This window comes from Triturus cristatus, chromosome 4_1 (assembly GCF_964204655.1).
Source record: "Triturus cristatus chromosome 4_1, aTriCri1.1, whole genome shotgun sequence".
Lineage (NCBI taxonomy): Eukaryota > Metazoa > Chordata > Amphibia > Caudata > Salamandridae > Triturus > Triturus cristatus.
The window spans coordinates 1,039,768,231-1,039,788,972 of record NC_140585.1 but is presented as its reverse complement, the minus strand read 5'-3'; the positions used below and the strand labels follow the sequence as shown (position 1 = coordinate 1,039,788,972).

General features: G+C 46.4%; 1 protein-coding gene across 3 annotated transcripts in view; it reads left to right on the top strand.

The window, feature by feature from the left end:
* The window catches only part of RSBN1L (round spermatid basic protein 1 like), a 395,874-nt gene that overhangs the window by 253,510 nt on the left and 121,622 nt on the right, over positions 1-20,742 (top strand). For all 3 annotated transcript variants that reach the window (XM_085654005.1, XM_085654004.1, XM_085654003.1), the window contains one exon: positions 8,066-8,208. In XM_085654005.1, the coding sequence (XP_085510131.1) occupies positions 8,066-8,208 (143 nt within the window). The remainder of the gene's footprint in view (positions 1-8,065; positions 8,209-20,742) is intronic.

Genomic DNA, 20,742 nt, shown 5'->3' with positions numbered 1-20,742 from the left:
GGTAGCCTCATTTCCTGTCATTGAGTAATGCCCTGTCGATAGGCTAGTCGGGAAAATTTGCATAGGCTTTTCAAGTGACCACAACACTAATCCTGGTCGCACTTCAATGGCCTAAACAAACATGGTAATGGCACAAAACAATGTGATGACACTGTCAGGACTTGTTAATGCAAAAGCCAGCAATTTTCAGCCTAGCAGCATGGTTCCTGAGATCCTAGACTTTAGACACCTGTGACTATGGAGGTCCAAAGAGGAGCTAGAGGCCCAACAAGAGCAAAAATGCTACACCATCAAAAGGAGCAGGTTCATACAGTGGTGTCACAAGTTAGAACTCTGGACATATGGACACAGGATGCTGCAGTGGTGTATGCCTCCCACCTGCTAGGTAAGGATTTTTCATATGCCTTGCTTAATGTACAGCTCAATTGGTCTACACAAGAGGGGTTAGAGGACGACGTTTCTTCATCTTGCGAGTGATCAAGAGATGCATTAATTGGGCATAAAGGATGGCTCTGCCAATTTTGATACCCACAATATCGTAGAACTTTAATCTGGTGCTAACAAAGACTCCTTGCAAGCCTATGCTCAAAGGAGTCTAATATTTTTAAAAACTAAACAGACTTTCTGATTAATGAACTTTACATCACTTCCTCGCAAAGAGTTAGTGAGTTGCAGGCACTCACAGCACAACCTTACTTGCAGATACATAAGGGCAGAGGACTAATGAGGACACACTCACAATTTCTTCTAAAGGTTATTTCTCATTTTCATGTCAACCAAGCGATACAGCTACCAGCATTGTTCCAAAACCCAAGATCTCAGACAGCAAGGTCACTTCTCATGCTGGGTTTCAGAAGGGCAGTCATGTATTACTTGCAGGAAATGAGCAAAGTCAGAAAAGGAAACCAATTTTTCATATCCTTTGCACTGACAAGCAGGAGCTTACTGGTCACCAAACAAGCTATTGCAAGATGGATAGTCAAAAGATCCCTATTGCAAATGATTCAGGCATGTTACAAGATGGCAGGTGTAGCACTGGGGCAATACAGAGGGTGCGCTGGACAAGAAAGATGAGAACAACTCTGGCATTCATATCGAATGTCTCCATAAATGACATCTGTGGCAGCCACGTGGTCTTCCGTGTACAACTTCACAAAATATAATTTTATGGATCATAGCTAACAAGGAGGCATGAGTGGGACAAAGTATTAAAGCACCTGTGCGCAAGCACAGACTCATTTCAGCCCAGTCTTCCAAATGGAGGGAACATCTCTACATAATCGAGGCACAGCCTGTGATTCCAGAAGAGATTTCCAATGCTAAATGAAATGGATACTTAGCTGTAGTAGTACTAGTAGTGTAGCTTGAAGAACTTTTTTTGATTCACATGCAACCCTCCCATCTTCCTAGTTGAGGTTTATTTGGTGATAGATGAGGTAAAGAAGCTAAAGGAATAAAATAAGGAAGCAAGAACAAGAGTCGCCAAAGAGAAAGATGGCGGCTGATATCACTAGGGCATGACAGGACACTAAATGGTAGACGTCGCCCAGAGCAAAAAATAAAATAAAAATTAGAAGAGCCCATTCCAGTCTCAACCATTAGATAGAGGAATGATGTGCAGCATGTGAATCCAAAAAATTCTTCAATCTGAAAAACTGTTAGAGGTAACTAACTATTTCAGTACTGCTGACCTCTGGCCAGGAGACCAGATTCTAGCAAGAAGGAGATAAAGGCTTTGTAAATAATCTATTGTGTTCTGGAGTTTTCATAGCAAGTTTCTAGAGTAGCTACTGTTCACTTGTATTAACAGTCCTGAAATCTATCCATCTTGCAGGCCACTTTTTGGCTTATGGCTAATGCTTGCATTGCATGGTCGATTACTTAATGATGTCATGGGGAGTCATTCTGAATTCACCTACCCTAGATGGCAGGTGTCCTAATGATGAACCTATTTCTGCAACCATGTAGTTGTTAGAATATTTTAGTACAAATATCAAATTTTCCAGTGCAGCATGTGCAATACTTATTCTTTTGGTATATTAAGATGGTTTGAATTGATTTGACGGAAAGGCTATGCAATTTATTACCAAAGCACAGTATTGTGGACACAGTAGTTTGCGGGTTCCAATGGTAGTTTGGGAGTAGAATAAATAGTTAATTCCTACAATACATATATATCTCTGATATCTCTCTTTTTGCAGCGTGAATCTTTCTGGATTCACTATGCTGTGTATTATTCCGCAGTCTAGTGGTTGGGTCCGCAATCATAGTGTGTTTTTCTCTGTTTTTGTTTTTTTTTTCTTCACTGGCCCAGGTGGGCGTAGACGTCGCACCATTTGGTGTCCTCCCGTGACGCCGGCGTGCTTCCTCATGAACCTCCCACCTTTGGGCGCCATCTTCAGATTCTTTTTTCCGCCGTAGGGTCTGGATCGTCACCGAGGAGTTCCAGAGTTTTGGGAAAAGAGGAGAAGAAATCGAGCAGAAACCCACCGAAAAGGTGGAGTTTTCATCTCACAATCAGGAACACAAAGCCGGGACAACTAAGTAGGAGAGGGAGATAAAGAACTTCGACGTTCAACGGAGAATGCGCATACAGGGGGCCCCATGAGCGCAGGAATGGACAAAACCCCATTCAAATTTTGCCGTAACTGCCACCACAAGTACGTGCAAAAGGAACAGCACCCGGTCTGCAACCTCTGCCTCCCAATCGACCACGAAAACAAGGATTGCAACGCCTGCTCGGCATTAACCCCAAAGACCCTCTGAGTGAGGGAAAGGCAGAGGAGAGCGAACTACACCATGCAAGGCCAAGGACAACCTCCGTCGCTCCGGGACTTGGGCCTCTCCAGCGGGGAAGAGGACAACATCGCCGAGGGACCAGGGGACTACACGGTCGTAGAGACCGATAATAAGTCACCCAAGGAGGTAAGAGACACGTCGACCCCCCTAAAACCCTGACAGACTCTCGAAAAACAGAGCCAAAGTCCTCGAAAGGAGCACTGGCGTCAAAGCAATCGACAGCCACAGCTGCGTCCACGGACAAACAGCCCAGCGGATCCTTCGAAAAGGACTCCCAGCCGGCGAAAGCTCAAGAGAATCCTAGGTCGTCGAAGCACGCCCCCGAAAAGGCGCGCTCGATGCCGAAGGAAAAAGAGCCGAAGGCGACTTCGACGTCAACATCGATGACATCGAAGAGAAGCGCTGAAACTCTCGACGCCGAACGGGCTGCCGAAATGGGGAGGAAGAAAAGAAGGCTCGAGGCAGAAATGGACAGTATCCTCCAGAGGAAAAAGGTTTTCAAAGAACGGATGAGCAGATACACCATCCCTTCGAAGCCCTCGACGGTTGGCGAAGTAGAAGTTGAAGAGGAGTTTGACGTCGCCGACCCGCCGAAAACTCCAGAACCAGCAGAGCAGCAGGACGAAGAGAGCCTGTATTATTACGAGGGAGAGAAGGCGAGGAAGACCAACTAACAAACTTGAAATCTACTTCCTCGGCGGCGCAGGACCTGGATGGGCAGGACCTCGATGCCAAAAGCCCAGAAGAAGCCGTAGAGTCATATCCGTCGAGGCCTTCGCCGCCAGACGACATTGGCATCTACAACACGGTCATCAAGAATGCAGCAGCAACATATGGGGTTAAATTAGAGGAAGAAAAACCAAAAGCCTGCTTCCTCTTAGAGACTCTGCTCCCCATTCAAACTAGGAGCCAATTCCTACCCATGCTTCCAAGTGTACTGGACCAGGGCAGGGAAACCTTCAAGGAGCCAGCAACCTGCAGATCTGTCACCCCGAGAACAGAGAAGATAAATTAACATTCCTCGAAGGATCCAGCGTATATCCAGGGATCCCTACCGGCGACTCCATTATAACGGCGACAGCCAGAAAGAGGGCCAACATTCCCACAAACTCAGGGCCACCTCCAGACTAGGAGAGTAAGAGGATAGACCTCACAGGGAGGAAAATAGAGAGGAATGCAGCAATTCACTGGCTCATTGCGAAATCAAATGTCCTAATAAACAGACATGCGTACCAACACTGGGAAGAGGTCGGACAGCTGCTCAAACATCTCCCAGAACGATACCTGCAGAGGGCAACACACCTGGTGGAGGAAGGCAAGAACATGGCCAACACCTGCCTAAAATCAGCCCTGGATGCGGCAGACACATCCAGCAGGCTCATGATGTTGGTAGTGTGAGAGAGGAGGCAAGCCTGGCTAAGGATTTCGGGTTTCAAACCGGAGGTCCAGAACAATATTCTGAACAAAGCCTTCAATGGGGAACAACTGTTCGGCACACCAGTGGACGAGAAGCTGACACTGCTCAAAAAGGATAATGAAACTGCGAGGTGCATGGGAGTACTGCAGTTAAGAGGGATGAGAAGGGGCACCCCCTCAAGGAGACCGTACGGCAGAGGAGGAAACCATCCGGGAACGTCGCACCAGACTTTCCAACAGACTTATCAGGGTCACAACCAGGTGCAGCAAGGTCAGCAGCAGCAAAACTGGCAGTACCAACCCAGGGGCCAGTCCTTTCGGGGGCGACCAAACGGACGTGGACAAACGAGAAGAGAGGGGCAACAAAGGATAAAACAGCAAACATGTAACACCGGTAGGAGGCAGACTAAGACATTTCTTCCAGGAGTGGAAGAAAATAGACAAATGGATACTGATCATCATACAGTTTGGATACTGTATAGAACTGGAAAAAAAGCCAACAAACAGGAGGCCAACAAAACGCGCACAGCAAAAGAGCTCACGCTCCTCCTGCAAGAAGCACAAGAACTCCTCCACAAGGAGGCAATAGAAACAGTGCCGTCCAAGGAAAGAAACAAGGGAGTGTACTCCAACTACTTCCTCGTACCAAAAGTGGATGAAACGTTAAGACCCATCCTGGACCTACGGTTCCTAAACCAATACATAAAAACTCAAAAATTCACAATTACGTCCCTACAAGAAGTTGTACCACAAATAAGGGACGGGGATTTTATGTCCACTATTGACCTCAAGGATGCCTACCTACACATTCCCATGAACCGAAAACACAAACATCTACTGAGATTTGCCATCAACAAAGCGCACTACCAGTTCACGGCCCTAGCCTTTGGACTAAAATCTGCACCAAGGGTCTTCACAAAATGCTTAGCTGCGGTAGCGGCGCACTTACGAAGACAGGGATCTCATGTATATCCCTACCTCGACGACTGGCTGGTAAAGGCGAATTTCTACAACCAATGCAAACTACATGCTCAGCGAGTCACACACACGCTGACAGAACTAGGATTTTCGATACACTTGGGGGAAGTCCTCGATAGAATCAGAACAGGTGAAGATCTTCCTGGGCGCACAGATCAACACCATACGGGGCAGGGTGTTCCCCAGCGTGAAGACAACCTTCGCACTGCTGAAGGAGACATGTCAATACCGGAAGGATCAACCTCTGACTGTGAGGACAGTGAGCAAACTTATGGGGATGATGGCGTTCTGCATTCACCTAGTCCCCAATATCCGTCTCCACATGAGACCATTCCAGGAATGGCTACAGCAGCAATGGTCACAGGCAACAGCAAGTTGGGAGGATCTATTGGTTGTAACGCACGCAGTGCAAGAGGAGATCACATGGTGGAACAAAAAGTGGAAACCATTTACACCACCAACTCCAACAGTGACCATCACAACAGACGCATCCCAAATGGGATGGGGAGCACACATGAACTAGTTCAAAGTGAGGGGTTTGTGGACGCAAACAGATGCGATAAGACATCAACTACCGTGTTTCGTGCCCTAAAAGCCTTCCAGAGACAACTGTACGGGCAGGGAGTGTTGATACAAACCAACAACACCACAACAATGTTCTACATCAACAAGCATGGAGGTACACAATCTGTGGCGCTATCAAACCAAGCGCAGGAGATTTGGGTGTGGGCCATCCCACTACAAATAGACCTCCTGGCGATACATCTACCAGGGAAGGAAAATGTGGAAGCAGACAGACTCAGCAGACAGACATCAGCATCCCACGAGTTGGAGCTCAATACACAGGAAACGCAAAAGCTCTTCAAGAAGTGGGGGACCCCACAAATAGACCTGTTTGCAACACACCAAAATGCCAAGACTTTGCATCCAGACAGCCAGGGCAGCAATCCAAGGAAATGCCCTATGGATAAGCTGGTCGGAGACATTTGCCTACGCTTTTCACCCGATACCGCTGATACACAAGGTGCTCAGCAAATGCAGAACAAGCAACATGACACTGATACTGGTAGCACCACAGTGGGCCAGGCAGTCCTGGTTCTCACAGATAGTGGAGATGGTGCAGGGGCCACCACACAAGTTCCCAAAAAGAAGAGACCTGCTCTCAATGCAAAACAGAAAAGTGCTCCACCCAGAACCAGAGAGCCTCAGCCTAGCAGCTTGGCTCCTGAAGACTTAGAGTTCGCACACCTAAAACTTCCAGAGAGCACGCTGGCGGTGCTGCGGGAGGCAAGAAGACCTACCACACGGAAGTGTTATGTAGCAAAATGCAAAAGGTTCACCTAATGGTGCTTCAAGGAAAAGCTACAGAAGAGAATCACCAGGGAATCAACAGTGCTAAGATATCTAACACACTTGCCAAAGAGCAACCTAAGCTACACCTCGCTAAGGGTACACCTAGCAGCAATAGTAGCCTACACAAGAGAAGAAACGGGGAAAAGCTTCTTTACATCCCAGGTGGTAAAAAGATTCCTGGAATCCAAACTAATCACCCCCCCAAAAATGGTACCACCCCCGACATGGAACCTCAATGTAGTTCTCACGCAACTTATGAAGGCGCCCTTCGAACCCATTCACAAGGCCTCTCTACATATGCTCACCATAAAGACAGCTTTTCTGGTAGCAATCGCCTCGCTACGCAGGGTAAGCGAACTGCAAGCGCTAACACTACATTCAAATTCACAATGACAGGGTGGTAATGAGAACAGACCCACACTGTATGCCAAAGGTCCACTTAAGCCAGACAATACAGATACCAAGTTTCTTCCAGAAACCATCCACAAGCGCAGAAAGGGCACTGCACACTCGGGACGCTAGAAGGACAGTGATGCATTACATTGAGAGAACTAAAGATTGTAGGAAAACAAAGCAATTCTTTGTGTCTTTCGCAAGCAGTTTCTTGGGAAGACCGGTACCAAAAGGCACCATCGCACAATGGATCGCAGAGACAATACAATTCTGCCACAAGCAGGCAGGCCAAGAACTACAAGGAGCGGCACAAGCCCACTCTACCAGAAAAAAGGGAGCCACAATAGCCTTCCTGGCAAACACACCCATCCAAGACATTTGCCTGGCGGCAACATGGGCCTCAGTGCACACGTTCACTAAGCACTACCGCGTAGATATACAGATGAACAAAGAAGGACAAAAAGTGCTTCAACATATATTTAACAACCAACGCTCATCTTCCACCCAGCCGCCACAAACGTAGCAAATCGCTACAAAGTCTATGCACAGCATAGTGAATCCAGAAAGATTCATGCTGCAAAACGAATAGTTTCGTACCTGTCTGTGTAGTTTTGCAGCTTGAAGACTTTCTGGATTCACTAGCGAACCCACCCACCTCCGCCAGATAGATGACAGGAGGAAGAGAAAAAATAAAAAGGGAAAAAGACTTTGATAAAGAAGAGGATGAACAAAAATAGCACAAGACAAGAAAGAAAGAATCCGAAGATGCCGCCCAAAGGTGGGAGCTTCCGGAGGAAGTTGCTGACGTCACGGGAGGACACCAAAAGGTGGCACGTCGACGCCCACCTGGGCCACGAAAAAGAGAAAAAACACTGATTCCGGACCCAGCCACTAGACCGCGGAATAATGCACAGCATAGTGAAACCAGAAAGTCTTCAAGCTGCAAAACTACACCGACCTCTAAGAAACTATTCGATATCTCTGATGGCGATGTTATTGAATATCAATGACTATCCATTTCTACCTCGAGGACATGTAGTATAAGAATCAAAGAACTAAAATATACAATTCTCAAATCATTTGGCTAGTTCAAAGTAAATGATAATTTACTGTTTATTTCTTCTAGTGTACGTTGCCATGGGGGACTGTTTCTAGTCTAAAGTTAAAGAGTCGGAAAGACAGTGACGATGGTCCCATCATGTGGGTGCGTCCTGGAGAACAGATGATCCCCGTGGCTGATATGCCAAAGTCACCTTTCAAAAGGAAAAGGTAAGCTTTTCAAGTTGATCTTCCACTACTTATAATTCTTCCTGTTTCATTGTACTCTTGATTGTTCGAAGTTCACAGTTAACTAGAGCAATGCACAATTGTTGCTTTGTGTAACTGCCAAATTTGTGTTTTCAATTTTGACTGTCTCACACTTACTGTTCAGCTTAAAATCTTTATATCTCTTGTCATGTTTCCTTAAAATATTTTCAAAATGTGGGACTTAACTTTTTGCAAATGTGTAGGGGTGTACTCCATGGTCATGTCAGTTTGCCATAGGCACCCAGGCTTGTGATTTATAGTTTATCTGATGAGTTCTGGGCAAAAATGGGGAGCTCGTCCTTCAAACTAGCTCTGTATGCTCATCTTACAATATTGCTCTGAAGAAGTGGAGCTCACTTAATGGGTACATCATCCCATCAGAACGTCTGAGTTTGTTTAAGCTTTCAGGCATTTAACTTCTTATGGTCCTTTTTAAAGCACATCATAAACAAACTGAAAGAGTCCTTTCAATGCTTATGGTTCGAAAAAGGAAAGTAGTCTGACGTACAATTCACTTCAAAACCTTTGCTTTTGATGAAGGAGGGTGTTGCTACTGATGGCAGGAGCAATACAAGTCAAGTGTGCATGTCACAATTTCGAAAAAGTAATGACGCAAGTGATTGCAGATTTCTAAATATATAAAGAAGAGAATTCTATTTAAGATAGTAATAGTTGAAGGTTAAAGATATTTTAGATCCAGCATCTTTTTGAATTATCTCATTTCCTTGCTCATTTTTTCAGGGTGGTTTCTGCTTAGATGTTAGAGCAGTACAAACTAATGTGGAGCATTCTGGTAACACAGTGAGGCGCAGCGTGTACAGGAATGGTAGCAGGCAGATGATTTGCGATAGTGTCAGGCAAATTATCAGTGGTATATATTCACTCAGTTTGTGGCTCTGGCATTCCTCATTTTGGGTTCTGGTGGTGCTGTCACTGCTACCATATGGTTAGAGCTTTGTATGTGTTATGTTATTGGTTAGTGTATTGATTGTAAATGCTGTACGGAAGCATTGTTCAGTCCTTTGACTGCTCCTCACCATGGAAAATTGTGTTGTGTGTTCATGCCATAAGAAGGAGCAAGTAATTTAGGTATTCTGCCATTCATCTTGTTCAAGTGATGGAGTTTTGCAGAACTCTGGACTTGATCAAGATCGCTGTGACTTGAAGTTCTGCCACACCCATTCAAACTCTTGCACTTGTCAGTTACCTGGGGCTTCCCATTACGTTCTACCAATAGAGCAGACAACCTGGCTAATAAGACATTGTACTGCTCAGAGGTCTTTGAACACTCTCCAACTCTTTAATTCCTATAGAGCTGCAAAATGTTATAGGCAATAAAGCTTACTGGAATGCACAACATAACCGCTTATAACCAGGACCACTCGAATTACACAATTTTGCAGCCTTGGAGTTTTCCCTAGTATAGTTTGCCACATAGTCCATCATCTGCTCTATAATCTGCTGACGACAAAAATGTTTCTACCGCAAACTGATCAATTGTCTTTCTCTTCCTCCTTTTTTAGGTCTCGGCTGCGAAGTCTGCGCTTGCGCAGTCTAGCTCCAAGATTTAATGACTTGGAGAAGAGGGGCTTGAACCCGCCCCTCTTCTCCCCTGTTCTCCATTGGCTGGCCTCTTGAATGCTGGCCAGCCATTGGAGAAGAGGTCAGTCATTCCGATTAGGCCCCGTCCTTTTCGGATCGGGGGGCGTGTTTTTTGCAAGAAGTCTCATTCTCTCCTCCAGCCAATGGCTGGAGGAGAGAAAAGACAAACACGCCCCCGAACCCGAAAATGCCGCTGCCTTTCTCCGAGGCATTTCTGCTCTGCCTCGGAGAAAGGCGGTGGTGTCTTCCGGTGCCCTCGGCTTGTTTAAGGTCGGTTTAGCAGGCAAACATCAGAAACCTGAAAGAGTTGATCTCCCAATATGTGACGAAGTGCAAGTCTTTTTAGCATTCCAGGCATTTATAGATGTAGCCGCGACCTCTGTCCCCGTTTCCCACCTTCGGTTCTAACTTAATAATTGCACGAAGTCCACTCACTACTTGTTCCTTCTCCACCCCAATAAATCTTACCGTGCGTCTACGCTTACTTCGTTTTTTCCCCCTACCGTTTCTTTCCGTCTTAAGTCTTTTTACCGCGGTCGCAGGTGTTTTGGGACTGTTACAACCTTGATTAACTGTTTTCGATTCTTAAGATAGTTCCACCCCTTTCCGTTAGTGGGTTTTTAAAAATGAAGAGACTATTTCCGTCTTTCAATTACTACTGTGAAGCGCAGTGTCTTCCCTTATGTAAGCCCTCTCCATAGAAGTGACAAGTCTCTAGCCCATGTCGTAATTATTAACCCTTAAAGCCAATTAGATCCGTGCCTCGCACATCTCCTGTTGTGTAGCGCTTAGTGGTGTATGCGTGATTGGGGGAGAAGGGAGACTTCAGAGGGTCGCACAGCTGGCCATGTGATGTGGTTCCACCCCAGTAAAGAGCTGACCTCGTCCACCCCATCCCTTTGTCTGTACCTCATAAAGCTCCTGTCCCACAGCTCTGTTGGGAGAGGATTTCTCTCCAAGGAAGCGAGCCGATCCCGCCGGAACCCAACCTACATACACAAGGATTGTGATCTATCCCTCCATGCGGGTGCGTAGCCCCGGGTAATACGTCGTCCCCTCCGTGCATTAACCTGCTTCGGCATCAAGTCCTTTATGCTCAGTTTCATCCCTGGTCATCTAAGCACCACACTGCTCGTGTGTAGTAGCCCTTCGCAGAGGTGACACGCCACAAACTCGAGCGGAAGCCCCAGAATCTGTACCATGGCCGGCGGTGAAACACGTTGTACTGGGCGTGGCAGCGGACGGACCCACGCTGGTTCGCAACCTTCGAAATGGGCCTCCTGAAAGGGATCCTATCTACCAATGATGTCTTGCTGTGTGATACTCAGCATATATGGCTGTTTTTCATGTTTGGGTATTGTCCTGTAAATGGATATCTTTATCGCCTAGGTCGCATTGGTTTGAATCGAGTTGCCTGCGATAGCAGCCCACTACCGTGCTTCCTCGGAGGTTGTAGGGTTTATAGGCAGAACACTTATACCATACTTAAAGTGAATGGGGGAGGGGCTACGTTGGCTCCCATGTGGACGATTTACATACATGCCAACATTTCAGAACAGCAAAGTGGGAGATTTAAAAAAAAAAAAAAATCGGGAGAATGGGGCCTTCAATCGGATTTCTGTCATGTATGGACTTTGGAAGTGTGCTGCTGCAGGATCGGACATTTGAAAGCAAATCCACGTGTTTTTTATTTATCACCTTTCAGAAGCATGGAGCACAATGGCAGGCAGAGAAAGAGAGGGATGCAAGAGTTGTGCACTGGCCTGGCAGGTTGCGGTCAGTGCATACACCCCCCTCCCTCCTCCGTCAGCCCGGGCTGAAACAGCTTCCGGGCACACACATAGCACACCCCCCCCCTCCCCCCAGTACTTCACAGGTGTTTAAAAGACCATTTGGTTGTTAATGGGGCTTTGTTGGTTTTTCACCCCTTCTAGAGCCCCTGCATCGCCATTCTGACTATTGTCTGGGTTGCTCTATGGGAATAGCTTTGTGTAGGTGGCTCTGTGTGGGTGGCTCTGTGTTTGACGGTGGCTTTGTGTGTGTGGCTCTGTGTGTGGGTGCAAATGCAATAGGTCTCGCATTTGAGATAGATTAAGCTATTGACATTGTAAATAACAATGGCGTTTCTTAAATTTTTAAAAATAAAAACAAACAAAAATAATGTCATGAGCAGTTGCAATAGCTCTAACTTTAACACTGCCGAGACCATTGCATTGTAAATGCTTGTTCCTCTTTGGTGTTTGTCTTTTTTGCTCTGCATCAAGGTCTATTGAGGAGGACTGTACAGGTCCCCAAAAATCATGGCTGCTGGCCCCACCTGCAGTCACTGTCTCGAATTAAGCACCAGGGGCACCGGAAGTCACTGGTGATGCCCATATTAACAATTTAAAAGACACACTGTTGATGGACTGAATGCAGAACAAATCAAAACATTCACCCCCAGTCAAGATATCTGGGTTAAATCTATCATGCTTTTGCTCACCATGCCACCCCAGTTTAGACCTGGCCATATGCAAATCAGCCTTGACCCTGTGCCTCATGGGAACAGTCCAGCCGCCTGTCAAGCCAGGTCCTCTCTATGCCACTGGAGTCAAGCTATCTTGGCTGATATGGGGTGAAACCCCGAAACCAGTCCTAGGATGCTTGTTTCCAGTCCAGGGAGGAACGGACCTGGCAACAAGGCCCCCATTGGGCTTAGGGTCAAGACTGATTTGCATATGGCTGGGTTCAAACTGGAATGGCATGGGGAGTAAAAAAACAATGGATTCAGGCCCAGATCTCTGTACTGGCGTGAATGTAGGACCTTGTTCTGCATTCTGTCCATCAATTGGTCTTTTTGTATTTGTCACCCCGACTGGGACGGGTATACCCAGACGTGGGTCCCATGCTCTCCATGCCACTGGAGTCAAGCTATCCTGACTGATAAGGGGTGAAACCACGAAACCGGTCCTAGGATGCTTGTTTCCAGTCCAGGGAGGACCTGGCCTGGCCGTTCGGGCTGGACTGTTCCCATTGGGTGCAGGGTCAAGACTGAATTGCATATGGATGGGTTCAAACTGAAATGGCATGGGGAGCAAAAAAACGATGGAGTCAGGCCCAGATCTCTGTACTTTGGTGAATGTATGACCTTGATGTGCATTCTGTCCATCAATTGTTTTTTTTTCTTTTTTTTTTTTGCATAATAACAATTCAGCTCCCTCTAAATTCTAACGTGGTTGCTCGCATCCTGACGTGTGTTCCTAATTTATTCCCAAAGGTCTCGAACTCAAATTATCTAAAGTTACTATGAGTCGGGGTGCAGAATAGGCCCCTGTTGCCCCACAATGCATTCTGAGGGCGCGGTTATCTTTTTACATTATGCCACATCAGTGGTCCTGATTGAGGCCTTCCCGTTTAAAATCGTTCTTTATTGGAAAATGGAAAACTCTTTTTTTTTTTTTTTTTATTTATTTTTTTTTTTTTTAACTTGGCACTCATCTATTCCTATTAAACTTAGATGAGTATCTCCTCTTAATATTGTTGATCCATCCGTCTCATCTATGATATTGGTAATTCAAAATATTTTGACCTCTATGGTAAAACGTATGGCAAGACCCTTCATTGACTATGCTAACATTGATCTCATAAAATGTAACTAGTTTGAAAATTACTTGGTGTAGTGCCTCTTTTAGCTTTCAAAATAATGTAATTGGATTGCTTTCAGAAATGAATTCCTCAGTTCGTTTTACACTTTACATAAATGAACTAGACAATACCCTAATCGCCTCATGTAATGATATCCCTCGTGCAGGGAAATGTTTAATCCCTGCACTTTTATATGCTGATGACGCCGCCCTAGTCGCAAGAACGGGAGTGGGACTTCAGTTACTGCTTGACTCATTTGCTGGTTTTATGAAGGCCTTGGATTTATCTGTTAATTTTGCTAAATCGCATGTCATGGTCATCGGTCCTAAATCCGCTAAATCTAAAACCTTCAAATGTGGGGGTCACCAACTATCCAGGGTATCTTCATTTCCTTATTTGGGCGTTCTTTTTGACGACCAAGGCTCTTGGGTAACCCAAATAATAGCAAAAAAGATTGTTTTTTCCAGAGCAACTGTGGGTGTTCTGGGTTTTGCCAGAAAGCTAGGTGCCAGACCAATGAGGGCCCTTATTCAAGTATATAAAGCTAAGTGTCTCTCCTTGGCACTGTATGGAGCTGAGATATGGGCATCAAAAATGTCAAAAGCATACAGATTGTTGAGGATAGGTTCTTAAAAAACCTCCTTTCAGTCCCGATCTCAACTGCTAACTATAATGTCCATCAGGAACTCGGAATTGGTTTTCTAGAAGACAGTATTGCCCTGGCCCCATTATTGAAATGGATTAGCATTTGGCTTAACCCGGATCTACAGCTGAATCACACAATTATGAAAGATTGCACATTGCTAGATTATGGGTCTTGTATACCCTGGCTGAAATATATTCAGAACCTGGCTATTAAGCTAGGTAGACCCGAATTATATCAGTCTCCAGAGGCCCTGGTAAAAGGTGACATTAAATGGTGTAAAGAAACATTTATGCACATATCTACCATGGATAGGGAAGGGAACGAGCTGGTTAAGGGCACCGTTAGGGCCCACCAGCTCTGTAAAACAACACCATCCATGGAACCATATTTAGGATATGTCACAAATGTAAATCACCGTTTCCTTCTGACTAGATTCAGATTAAATCAATTACATCACCTGTTTGGAGACAAAGGATGGAAAAGGGCTGCTGACCTTGGCCCTTGCTCATGTGACAATTTTTCCCCACAGGATATGACACATTTTTTCTTCTTTTGTGAGCACTTTATTGATATAAGGAAACGCTTTTTACTCCCTATATTAAGAAACAAAGGCTTTGTTCAGGTGAGACCTGCTCTTCTTTACCTTCAGATGTTAAATGATGTTTGGGAAACTTTTAACATTGCAAATTTTTTATCTGTTGTAATTCGCTCCTTGAGGAAATGAACTGTACCCTTCTTAATGTTTTAAACTGGACACGTTGCTCTGCCTAAATTGTGTCAGTGTTTTTTAGCTGTAGTGATTACTTAAAATGAAATTTGTACTTTTAAGTCTATTTATTGTAGTATGCTTTTATGGTTTGCACTTAAACCGAATAAAGACTTTTTGACTGACTGAATTCCTCAGTTGAGCACCATGAAAGTATTTGTGCTTGAGCCAAGTTTCATTTTGGTGGTGTAACAAAATATTGAGTCTTTGTTTACTTAACACAAATATATCTGTCTCATCGTTTAGTTCTAAGATATTACTCATCCTATTGTCTGAGGCAGTAATGGTGATTATCTCCAGACACACCCAAAAATCACCTTGAACCTAGGAGTTTATGGCACAAAATACTCCAGGAAACCTAATAGCGGATGTTAACTATGTTTCAACTCCGGAGGTAATGGGAATAAGCAATTCTGCAATCATAACCTTGGTGTGTCTACTTAATCAGCAACCACCCCTGAGAAGAGTGTTCAGGTGATCGCCTTAATCTCAAGAGACTAGGCCACGCAGTGGTTTAACCACTGACTTTTGATTTCATATTAATTGACTTTTTCACACTTAATAGGAGAGGTTGCTTTTTTCACTGTACCAAGTAACACTAAATTCATTCTCCCTCTTGGTGTGTTGCTGTCTAGTGAAGTTTCTTAGGTGGGATTTTTGGATAGGGTGAAAAGGTGAACAAGATCTCCCCTGCTCCCAAGCTACTTTGACCACAGTATATGCCTGCTTCCTGATATGGCAACATGCTGATGACATATACCCTTCAGAATCAATATAGTTTTGAGCGTACTACCACTCCCCCCTGTGCCGCCACACCCATGGTGAGTAATCCTTGATGTGGATCAGTAAATACTTTTGTTTAACCAGTTATATTATCCTGACCTATTAACTCGGCCATCTTCTAGCTTTAAGCTTTTTTAGGATGTTATTTTTATGACTGGCTCTCTCAAGATTTGCTCAGTGAGCGGTGTTAAGTTGTCTAAATTAGGTTAGTGTCTTTCATGAAAGGTACTTAACAAATTGGAGTTAGTTGACAGACCTGTTACTTTCTACCAGGACAAAATGTTACTTGTTTTCTCTTGGTAGTGAGGGACTACGCAGCCAATTGCAGAATTTTTCATTACTTTGTATTTCTTCGAAGAAGTCTTTCCCAGTCACGATGTAGGTGACTCCTCCTTTCGGTGATAGTGCGCATGGGCATCAACGCCATGGTTAGATTGTATTTTTCTGCCATCGAGTTCGAATGTGAATTGCTGCGCTCCGGTTCGGCACCGTTCTCTGGTTCCCTTCGACGTGCAACCCACCACCCTGATGGTATTGTTTCTCGATCGCGTTTCCCATTCTCCGTGTATCGTTTCAACTCAAAGAACTTCGATCGGAAAACTTGTGGTTGTGGCGGGCAGTTGGGCCTACCCGCTAGTAGTCGATGGAACGGACTCCATTCAAGCTCTGGCCTGGGTGTCGCACTAAGTTTCTGCGCACCGACTTGCACGAAGTGTGCAACTTCTGCTTATTTCCGAAACACGACAAAAAAGACTGTGACGCGTGCCGATCATTTCGATAGAAGACGCTCAGTGACCGTCGGGCTTCGAGGTCACAAAATCAACATCAGGGCAGCTCTGCACCGGACATGTTCGGCGAAGATTCCGATAGAGAAGAACTCACGCTCAACGAGCCTAAGACGCAGAACATACCTCCGTGTCAGAGGCCGACTCCGACATGGAAGAAGAGGAGCAAGTTACGCTCAGTCAGCATAACAGAAACCCCTCGCCCAAGCAACACAAGACCAAAAAGGCTCCAATCCTTTCTCTACCTTCGGGCCAATGTCGGCACCGAGACAAAGTTTCCGGTCCCTCCTCTGCCTTGGGGCCAAGGTCAGCACCGACAAAAAGTTTCCAATGCCCCGCCCTTGGGCCTGGCTCCAAAACAAGAGAAGCCTTCCGGCTCAGGCTCGAGCTGGCACCACTCCAGTGCCAAAAAAATACCTTAGGCACCGTAACACAAATCTAAACCTGTGACGGTCACAATTGCACTATTGCCCGAAGACTCTACCTTCGACACCAAAAGGCTCAGAACCGAAACCTCCGACGCAAAAAGGCTCGGAGCCGAAACCTTCGACGCCAAAACAAACAACTAAAGATAAAGATACTCTGTCTAAAGAGCCTCGACCCAATGCCCTGCCATCGGATCCGAAGCAGAATAAACTTGTGATCAACCCTGATAGAGGACATATCCATGCCACTCTTCCAAAAAAACAGAAGATAGACTAGCCATTGGACCAGGCAGAGGACTACCATATTCCTCCCAAAAGCAAAAGTGTGGGCAATAACCTCCTTCTCCCACTGATCCCAATTTACTTATTACACCATCAAATTCGCCACCACCACGAGTAACACCTGACCCACAGGATGATGGGGATGAGGATAGGCCACAGAACATTGACCCTTGGGAGGATTATCATACTGACTCAAGCCCAGATAATGACCCTGATTTGTATCCATCTAGACCCTCCCCATCTGACGATAACATTGGGTACATTGAACTCCTTAACAGGGCTGCTCAATATCACGGGGTGGAGTTGCATAAAGAGCCTTTAGAAGAGGATTTCCTCTTTGAGACACTTAGTTCCTCTCAGAGAGCCACTCATACCTTACCTATGCTAAAAGGTATGTTGAAACACACGGACAAGATATTTAAAGATCTTGTGAGGGCAAGAATAATAACACCTAGAGTGGAGAAAAAATACAATCCTTCACCCACCGACCCTGTTTACATCAGAGGTCAGTTGCCTTTAGACTCTATGGTGGTATCCAACGCTCGCAAGAGAGCTAACTCACAAACCACAGGTGAGGCTGCTCCTCCTGATAAGGAGTCTAAGCTTATTGATGCCTCGGGCAAAAGACTGGCTTCACAAGCGGCTTATCACTGGCGCATTGCTAACGCTCAAGCTCTGTTGACTCGCTATAATGGGGCTCATTACGATGAGTTAGAAAAACTCATGCAATTTTTACCTGACTAACACAAAACTAAGGCTAATGACCTTATCCAAGAAGGTAAACTTATCACTGTTATGGCTCCGCTCCAGGGTGAAGTGAGGAGCACACCTCTTACTCCCCCTCACCGTTGCAGAGGTTCGAGGATGCCACTTGTCCGAGGGTCCGTTCCTCCGGATCCGTCCTGCTCCGCTGGTGAAAATACCAGCCACCGTTATCACCAGATACTCCTGCAATGAACACGGCCAGTTTAGAGGCCGGAGTGTCGCGTTCGTCTCTGTGGACCGGGGCCCAATCCGCCCTGCGTTGCTGCTGCATTGCTGGTGCCGGGTGAGGGGCTGGTCTTGCTCCCTGTAGTAATCTGTCGGCGTGTCTGTCTGGTTAATGAGCTCAGTGCCAGAGGGTCCCGAGAGACTCTCTAGTGGTGGGACATCCATGGTGGCCTCCATCGTGAGTTGAAGAAGGTCGACCCCTGCCATGAACATTAGATACTGCCTGCCATGGATCAAGAAATTTCCATCATTGGGCGGCCATCTTGGAGTGTGATCCTCCTTATTTATCCCACATAAGGGCCTGCTTACTTTGTCTCAGCACCGCTTAGTGGGAAAGCGCTATCGCCTCTAGGGGCATCACGGAAACTAACAACTATTGATCTGAGTGGCGTAGCCAGCAAGTTTGAGTTCACTGTGTAGTGAGCAATTGGGCCTCACTCGCACACTAGCCCTCTAGCCACTAGCCCGGGTTAGCTAGCTTCCACAGTTATTAGTCTTCCTGACTTTACCCGATCGTGCATGGCTAGAAATTAGCTTGCAATTGCCCATCCCATCCTAACCCCAGGTCACTCTCCCTCTGCGTACACATCCAACCCCTGATTACGTCCCGACCTCTTCCCACACCACTTACCTCCCTGCGCCTCCTATGGTCGGTGCACACTTCTGCATAGTTGATTTGCTCATCTAGACTTCCTTAGTGGAGACATGGCGGGTGCGGATAGGGCACCGAGTCCTCCGAATCGCCTCTCTCCCAATCTAGAGCTGGCGGGCCAGAACGCGTTCAGAATTATATATCCCCCGAACCTTTCAATAAATGCGGCAAAAAACTTGATAGTTGTGCCTTCCTCAGCCTATAGAGCGGATGCTACCATTTCACTCTACAAACACAGAAACATCCTTATCCAAGCTTCTGACCGCAATGCTGTTTGACAACTTTTTCCCCACCATCATGAAGACAGTTGCTAGCTTCAGCGCCATACCCCTTGGAGGTGATGGATCGGTAAGGATCCCCCCCGTCCGTTCGTGCAAACTCTATTTCCCGCCTCTCTAACTCTATCTCCTGCCTCGCTTCTTCCAGCTGCCAAAACTATCTCTGTCCCGAAGGTCCCCCTGTAACTACCTTCACTCTGATTACCAATGCCACCTCATCACACGTGGTTCCGAAGGGCCCCACTCTAGCCACCTCCACTCAGCGTAACAATGCCACTGCATTACACGGTGTCCACGAACTGTGACCGCATGCTCCTCTCGAGAGTGTACATGCTCTCCCCCCTTCACGGTCAGCTGGTTCTAACTCCACGGTTCAGAACGCTGCTCGGTTTCTCCTCAGGATCCTGGCCCCCGGCTCAATCAGCAATCCTGTCCTGGTCCGACAGGTGGGCAAAGATCACCTGCTGTCTGACCCCTCCTACCCCATCCTTTACACTCCCCCCCTCCCCCCCCCCCCTCCCCCAAGCACACAGCTCCATCTCCCTGAATCCCCTGCCCTTGGGCCCTCTCACGCACCTGATGTCCCAGTTGTCCCCCCCCCCCCCCCCACCCACTAGCTATCCTCTGCGCAGGATCCCCAGGACCTAGCCTCACATCTTCAATCACACACCTCAGTGGAAGTCCGCCTTAATGAGATTGCTCTCTGCCTACAATAACTTAAGGCAGGTGTGCGCATTCTCTCACGCATCACTGAAGATCTATCAGTTAACTCCATACTAAGCCGCTCCATTATGACCAATCTCCATCTTCGCTCGCTCCCATTCTGTGGCTGTTCCCGGTGCCCTCTCTTCCCCCAGCCGAGGCGATCCTCTTCCAACACCACCCTCGCATGCTATAGTTGGCCTTCCACTCCGCTCCCTAATGACCGCTCTGGACCCTCCAGAAGTAGAGCCTCATTGTCGGACAGTGATATTCACCCTCTCCTACTCTCATATGACCTGGCACTGCCTTCCTCTCCATCAAACTTGTATATAATTTAATCAATCCCCACTGATTCCTTCTGGGAACCTAGGCCAAACTCAAGAACTTTAAATGCAAATAACCTCACATTTGTCACCCCTACTCTGCCTTTGCCAACGGACACCTCAGTTAGTCTCAAATGCGCGCTCCTAAACTGCAGATCGGCTGCCAAGCACGCTGCAGGTATTGCCGATCTCATCCTTGTCCAGGATCTGGACCTTGTGATGCTGACCGAAACCTGACTAAATGACTCAGCCGCTCCCATCCTGGACTTTCTAATTCCTCCCAACTTTGATATCATTAGGTTGAACAGAACTAGTGGTCACGGAGGAGGCATCGCTTGCTTACATCGTGGTAATCTAATAATGAAAGTCATTCATGCCGACCTCCTGCCCTCTTTTGAATATTTATGCATTGATGTGAAGGAAGGCAATAATCACTCATGCAAACTGCACACATTCTACAACCCCCGCGTGACAACCTTCCATTCACAGAACAGATCATGGACATTATTTCGGCTAATGTGGACTTCCAAGACACGCAGATCTTCCTGGGTGATTTCAACCTCCACTGGTATGATGTAAAGGATGTGATGGTTAATAGCCTTAAATCCTTCCTACTTGACCTCAACCTTATCCAAAT